We start from the raw sequence: 7,859 nt of genomic DNA, 5'->3' as shown, positions 1-7,859 counted from the left end.
ATATGAATGTGCTAAGCATTTATCTGCTAATATCACCAACAATAATTTCTAGTCACAAATTCTACGAGGGCCACAGACATCAGCTCAGAGGAAAGATAAAGAGACAATGTAAATTAAGTTGTTTCACACATAGGATAGGTGAGGTGTGCAATAGACTGCATGTGGTGGCAATGGTACATTAAGAGGGAGCTGAAAAGCTATTTGGTGAAGGAAGTGTTTGATCAGTATAAGAGACAGAGTTGTGTATGATATTTTGTAGACTTTCAGCTGGCCTGATGAACCATAACGGTGTTTTCCAGTTCAGGTCTGTATGGCTCAGCTATGCACTGGGCCATCAAGAGAATGATAGTGTTCATTGTTTTGAAGCACTGACTGCAGCAAATAATGGATAAGAAAGACTTTTGGTACTATCTAAAGTCAGTCATTTTGGGTCATTTGCACTACATCAAAGGTTTGTTTCTCACCATGGTTGATTAGGCTGAGAAGTGTAACTTGATATGTGCAAGCCATTTCTATGAACTACAAGTGCATGACAGTCCCTGGCACTGTACATTGCAGTAAGCCTGTACAATGCAGTGTGGCCCACATTCTGATCAAGATTAATCCTTAGTGCTGGTAAATCAAACTTGAGTTCAATTTGATTTGACCGTGTGGCCTGTACCGAGTCTAAGATGTTACAGCACTCAGACTGGGAAAACGGTCCAGATATTTCTTGCACCCTTTAAAAGCCGTTGTCACATTATACGATAGCCAAAAAAATTAAACCCAAAAAGTTCTTTAGCCCGTTAATGAAAAGTCAAACCCTCTAGACTGGCCAAGCTTGTTGACACCTGTGCTGCCATTAAGTTACATAGAGGACGGGGTGGGTGGGGGGGGGGGTCTTTTCCCAGCATGTTCATTCATCCAGTCACAGCAAACAACTTTTTAATTGACTGTAAATCTGATTTGGGGAAAATTTGTGGATGTCACTTTACACGTAACACTGTTGTCAAAAATGTACTTTTTATTGCATGCAAAATATTTGTCATGTATAACATCTCTTTATACTTAAATTTATCAGTTAAATCTTCTCTGTACATTTTCATTCAAATTTGAATATATATATTATATATATTCATAAATCTCTATAGATGCCTGTTCTTTTGTACAAAATATTACCACTGAAGTTAGCTTCTGTGGTGCAAATTTACAGGATTTCCTTTAACCATGTACATTCGTTATAAAAGCAACAATGTACATTTTGATACGTGCCATATTTTAATGAAAAAAATAGAAAAGTGCATTATTTTACAACACTGCAATAATTGTAAAGACAATGTAAAATATATACATGTTAGTGCATTCATTACAAAAAAGCAACCCCAATAATTACATTTTATACACGAGTTTGAGATCTACCTAGAGTTGTAAACATTTTGTTACAGCTTCCTATCATATGAACTATTTCATAGAACAGCAAAAAAATAAGTTTTGGAAATAATAGTTAAAATTATTTAAACTGTTAGATCTTCTGGAGAGGAAAATCTTTTTTTTATGTTGTTGTTTTTCTAGTCTTACTGTCTTTATCCAGGCATTCAAAAACTAATTCCAGGTCATGCAGGTCATAACTGCACTAAAGTTATCAAAGAAATGCAAGTCCAGCCATTCGTTTTTACTCTCTCCCAAATGGCGAGAAAGAGCGAATGGCTGGAATTGCCGCAAAAGCATAAATACTTGTAGTAAATCAATAAATATTAGTTACTTTATTAATTTCATTGCTAGTTAAGTTCTGTGTTTTCAGGTAAGTTACAATGCATACCAGTTTTACAAAGCGCATGCATTTTAACTGGCATGCTAAAATGATCTTTCTGCACTTCACAATCCAGTAATAAAGAGCCAGCTGTTGAAAATACAATGGCACATCCGGTATACCGACTGCTTCATGTGTTAACGCGCATGCTGTTTTGGCAACAGGGTTTGGGTTCTTCTGTTCTGTTAGTCAAGTCTGAAACTCAGTATTTAAACTGTTTTACAAAATTAATACCTGATGCATTGTTTCCTCACACATCCCACTTCCATCGACAACACTCTCTCATTCTATCAGTTTACCATCTCCCCCGGGTCAAGGCCAAGCAGATTAAGGCCAAGCTAACGAGTCCTCTTGCATGTAGTTTCGATGGATGCCCAACGTGTTGCTTATTCCTAAAAATCCAACTGCCACCTGTAAGGCATATTGTCGCTGCTGTGGAGCTTTTATTAACCATGCTTCATGCTTGGTTTCTGAGTCCCAGAGAAAGGCTTTTTTTTTTTTCCTTTTCTTCTCCAGCACGCTCAAAAACAAAAACAAAATAAAAAGTGTTTCAAATGGACTTCCTCCTTCTCATGAGCCTGTGGTTCTCGTTGAAGCTGTGCAAACCCGGCGACACAGAACTCACAGGGGACGGGAACAGGCTGTTTTTCAATGTGCTCGGTGAAATCTCTTCTATCTTGTAAGATATGGAGTGAAAGTACTGGGGGTTGAGTTGGGAACTGAACGAATTCTGGTGAGATACCACCTGGTTGGTGTACTCGTGGGACCTGTAGCACATGCAGGAGCAAACGGACTGCAGGTCTGTCACCTGGGTTTTGTACCGCGGCCGGCCCTGCTGGGGGTCCTCCTGGATGTGGATGATCATGCTGTTCCTATTCCCGGCCAAAGAAGCTCGCTCTTCCGCATCCCGCCGCTCGTCTTCGCTGTTCATGGTCAAAAACCTCAGAACCACCAGGTTGAGGAAAGCTCCAATAACCGTTAAACCCACTAAAATGTACATAAAGCTAAAGGCCACATAGAGCGGCCTTTTCTGCAGGGCCTTATCTTTCTGGAGGGCGACAAAGTCCCCGAACCCTATTGTAGTCAATGTGATGAAGCAGTAGTAATACGCGTGAAAAAAGTTCCAGTCTTCATAATGTGCGAAGGCGGCTGCTCCAATACACAGGGTCCCCATGCAGGAGAAGAAACCCACGGTCACCATGTTCTCCATAGAGACGTCCGTGCTTTTCATGCCAAGGCATTTCTTTATTCGTTTTAAAAGGTATTTGACAAAGGTGTTCATTCGTTCTCCCAGACTCTGGAACATGACTAGGGTCAGTGGTATTCCCAGCACGGCATAAAACATGCAAAAAGCTTTACCTGCATTAGTATCTGGAGCTGCATGGCCATATCCTGCAAAGCAAAAAAAAATCATCAAATTCCACACCCAGAGTCTTTGGGTGTTTGTGTACTTAATCTTAAATCTTTACAAAATACCTGGATAATAAGTGGCAGCCCTTACTAGAAAATATTCCACATGAAAAATGATAGTGATGCTTCATTGAATATTATATTTTCCTCATTATTTCTTGTTGACTGTTGACACCTGATATGGGTATGCTCTCTCCACACTGTCTGCAACTTATTTGTCTTTGAAATGTTTAAAATGTACCATATATTCATGGCTGAGATAGATAGATTTTTGGACTCTAGGGGAATCGAGGGATATGGGGATCTGGTGGAAAAATGGAGTTGAGGTCGAAGATCAGCCATGATCTGATTGAATGGCGGAGCAGGCTTGAGGAGCAGTCTGGCCTACTCCTGCTCCTATTTCTTATGTTCTTAATAACCATTACATATTGAAAAAAAGGATTGAAAAATTCTCAGATATATTTTTCATTAAAGTACGAAATAACAAAAATCTTTAATTTTTAAGTGACTTCACGTCAAGTTTAAATGCTGACAGTCAACCATGATAACCAAAAGCATGGAGTTACTACAAACTTAAATAAGCACAGCAATTCATTCTGCTACAAAATGAATTTGAGGTCTGACAAATCTAAATTGACATGTTTTAAGCGGAAAACAGCTGAGAATGATTATACTGTGGATTCAAGTTGATTTGGGGAATGGAGACTGGGGACTTGACCAAGATCAACCAAGCTCATTTCACATGTGACATTGGTAAAGGCAGTGTTCATTACCGGAATGCACTTGGACCCATGTCTCCAGAGGTTTCAATCCACAATACCACTCAGCTTCTAAATACGTACTCTTCAATCCTAATAAATACATAACTAGATTGCCAAGACATTTTATATTTGAGCTGGGATTTCTATACTCTATAGATAAAAATAGCCTCTAGTAACCAGTTATCCTTTCATTCATGCAGCAATTCAAAAATACATGTGGCATAAAACACTATACAAAAAATAGTTTGGCTTCTAAAATGTGCTGCTATCCCTGGGTTAAATGCAGCAACATATTATCTATATTTAGTGTCCTGTGGACTTGTAATAAAAATAGTAAGGGAGCAATTTATTTCTCTGCTTTGTCTGGATTGGTAATTCTAAGCAATGGAAAAAAATTGGAAATGTTTTCGTTCAGTGAAATTTTACAGTTGGATCCTCCAGTGTGAACAAAGGTTATACACATTCTAATGATAGCATTACAACAACCATTGTCAGGACCCACTGCGGTGTCAGCAGGTCAGCCTGTCCCACTCTTCTGACTGAAGAGGAAAGTATGGTTGTGGTTGTGGCAGAGGAGAGAAAGCACAGAAAAATCACTATGTTAATTGAATGAAGGCAAAAATACAGTTAAATACTTGATGCATTTTGATTTCTTCACGTCTACACGCAACCTTGCAAGATTCTTTCATCAACCACCACAAAAAACATATTGGCCCGGAATTTCCTGGAAAGTTTTGGTGTAACTACAGCGTAAGAACGGAGGTATGCAATTTTTTTCCAAGGAAATTCGCATGAAACTGATTTACGCCAGTTTTACATCGCTATGCGCAAATTTCCTCGATCATTTGCGCCACTCCCGAGTTATGTCTCCCAAAATCCAACATAGCTGTCTGCTAACATAGCTCCTCTCGTGCAGAAGACCAGAGAATGCGACTTTCCTGTATTTACACCCGTTCTGAACAAGCATAAATTTCACAAAAAATTTTAGGTGCAACAGGATCCAAAGTCACTTATTTCTGGTGTTTCATAACGATTTTTTTATTTCTCCATACTGGGACCTGGCACTGCATTTTCTATATCTTTCAATCCTTTTTATGGCATCAGAATCTGTAACACTAAAAAGAGAAATGCTTCCATAATTGCATTTTCTTAAACATGCTATGTTTAATGTGCATAAGTGATCGTGTGATAGCTTCAAACTTTAATTTTCAGAACATCAATAAGATAAAGAGGGACTTAAAGAAGAAAGATGACATATGCCCTGCACTTCCCTTGGGCACCAATTGTTTACACAGATTTATGCTTGTTTTACTCCTTTTTTACGTTTGGCGTTGAGATTCTCAGGAAATTTTGTCAAAAGTTGCCATCAGCAAGGTCGGCGTAATTTCGGAATGAGTCGGATTGAGTAAATTCCGGCCCATTAACTAGTTTGTCATTTCATTGGTGTTTGTGGGATCCTCTTCTCTGTAAAATGGCTACTGCATTTGCCTACATAACAATTAAACGCCTTAGGACATTACTTCTACGTTAATGGCTCTATATAAATGCAAGTTGTTGTTGTTGTGCTTCAAAGGAATTCATTTTATGTGAAACATTTTGAGACATTTCAGGGATGTGTATTTAAATGTTTTTTTATTTGTTCATCGGATGTGGGCGTCGCTGGCAAGGCCAGCATTTATTGCCCATCCCTAATTGCCTTGAGAAGGTGGTGAGCCGCCTTCTTGAACCGCTGCAGTCCGTGTGGTGAAGGTTCTCCCACAGTGCTGTTTGGAAGGGAGTTCCAGGATTTTGACCCAGCGACGATGAAGGATCAGTGATATATTTCCAAGTCGGGATGGTGTGTGACTTGGAGGGGAACGTGCAGGTGGTGTTGTTCCCATGTACCTGCTGCTCTTGTCCTTCTAGGTGGTAGAGGTCGCGGGTTTGGGAGGTGCTGTCAAAGAAGCCTTGGCGAGTTGCTGCAGTGCATCCTGTGGATGGTACACAATGCAGCCACTGTGCGCCGGTGGTGAAGGGAGTGAATGTTTAGGGTGGTGGATGGGGTGCCAATCAAGCGGGCTGCTTTGTCCTGGATGGTGTCGAGCTTCTTGAGTGTTGTTGGAGCTGCACTCATCCAGGCAAGTGGAGAGTATTCCAGTACTTGTGCCTTGCAGATGGTGGAAAGGCTTTGGGGAATCAGGAGGTGAGTCATTCGCCGCAGAATACCCAGCCTCTGACCTGCTCTTGTAGCCACAGTATTTATATGGCTGGTCCAGTTAAGTTTCTGGTCAATGGTGACCCCCAGGATGTTGATTGTGGAGGATTCGGTGATGGTAATGCCGTTGAATGTCAAGAGGAGGTGGTTAGACTCTCTTGTTGGAGATGGTCATTGCCTGGCACATGTCTAGCGCGAATACAAGTCATTATCCTCTAAAATACCTTTGCCAATGTAATTTTTTTCCCTCACTGCAACTAAAACAATTAGACATTGAGATTCTAGCATTTGCTAATCTGTTGTATTTTAGAATCATAGAATGATACAGTACAGAAGGAGGCCATTCGGCCCATCGTGCCTGTGCTGGCTCTTTGGAAGAGTTTTCCAATTAGTCCCATACCCTTGCTCTTTCCCCATAACCCTGCAAATTTTTCCCCTTCAAGTATTAATCCAATTTCCTTTTGAAGGTTGCTATTAAATCTTCTTCCACCACCATTTCAGGCAGTGCATTCCAAATCACAACAACTCACTGCTTAATCTTTTATGATAGGTACAACTTCTCAGTTCTGTTATCCTTCTAGTAAATCACTTTTGCACCTTGTCCAGTGCCTCTATATCCGTTTCGTAATATGGAGACCAGAATTGTTCACAGTACTCCAAGTGACCAAGGATTCCATACAAATTTAACATAACTTCTCTGCTTTTCAATTCTATCCCTCCCGAAATGAACCCCAGTGCTTGGATTGTTTTTTTTTTTATGGCCTTATTAACCTGCATCGCTATTTTTAGTGATTTGTGTATCTGTACCCCCCAGATCCCTCAGCTCGTCTACCCCATTTAGACTCTTATTATTCAAGCAGTATGTGGCCCCCTTATTCTTCCTACCAAAATGTAATACCACATGCTTATCTATTTTGAAATTCATTTGCCAATTACATGCCCATTCTGTAAGTTTATTAATGTCTTCCTGTACTGTACAGTCCTTGGTATTAACTATACACCCCAATTTGGTGTCATCCACAAATTATGAAATTATACTTCCAATTCCCGAGTTCAAATCGTTTATGTAAATGGTAAATAACAGTGGTCTCAGCACCGATCCTTGTGGAACACCAATTCCCACCTTTGGCCAGTCTGAGTAACCAACTTTAAACTCTCAGTTTTCTGTTTTGTAGCCAGTTTGCTGTCCATTTTGCTACTTTTCCCCTGACTCCATGTGCTCCATCCTTAGCCATGAGTCTACGTGCGGTACCTTATTGAAGGCCTTTTGAAAATCCAAATACATTACATCTACTACATTACCCTTGTCTACTCTTTCTGTTACTTCTTCAAAAAATTCAATAAGGTTGGTTAAGCATGACCTTCCCTTTTGAAATCCGTGCTGACTATTTTTATAATATTTTCAGTTTCTAGATGTTTTTCTTTTACATCTTTGAGTAAGGATTCCATTATCTTTTCTACCATCGACGTTAAGCTAATTGGTGTACAGTTCCCTAGACTGGTTCTATCTCCCTTTTTAAATATAGAAATCACATTAGTTGTCTGCCAGTCCTCTGGCACTATTCCCTTTTCTTATGAATTTTTATATATATGTAATAGTGCCTCTGCTATCTCTTCCTTAACTGCTTTTAAATGCGTGGATGCAATCCATCCGGGCCAGATTTTTATCCTCTCTACGTTTGATTAGTTTATCAATTATCTCCCC

The 7,859-nt window shown here is 39.8% G+C and overlaps 1 protein-coding gene across 1 annotated transcript in view; it reads right to left on the bottom strand.

Moving 5' to 3' along the window:
- Nucleotides 1-2,339: 2,339 nt before the first annotated feature.
- The window catches only part of kcnk9 (potassium channel, subfamily K, member 9), a 46,573-nt gene continuing 41,053 nt past the window's right edge, over nt 2,340-7,859 (bottom strand). The window contains exon 2 of the mRNA XM_067975470.1: nt 2,340-3,181. Coding sequence (XP_067831571.1) covers nt 2,340-3,181 — 842 coding nt within the window. The remainder of the gene's footprint in view (nt 3,182-7,859) is intronic.

Source organism: Heptranchias perlo, chromosome 3, assembly GCF_035084215.1.
Source record: "Heptranchias perlo isolate sHepPer1 chromosome 3, sHepPer1.hap1, whole genome shotgun sequence".
Classification (NCBI taxonomy): Eukaryota; Metazoa; Chordata; class Chondrichthyes; order Hexanchiformes; family Hexanchidae; genus Heptranchias; species Heptranchias perlo.
This window is presented reverse-complemented; position numbering and strand designations above follow the sequence as displayed.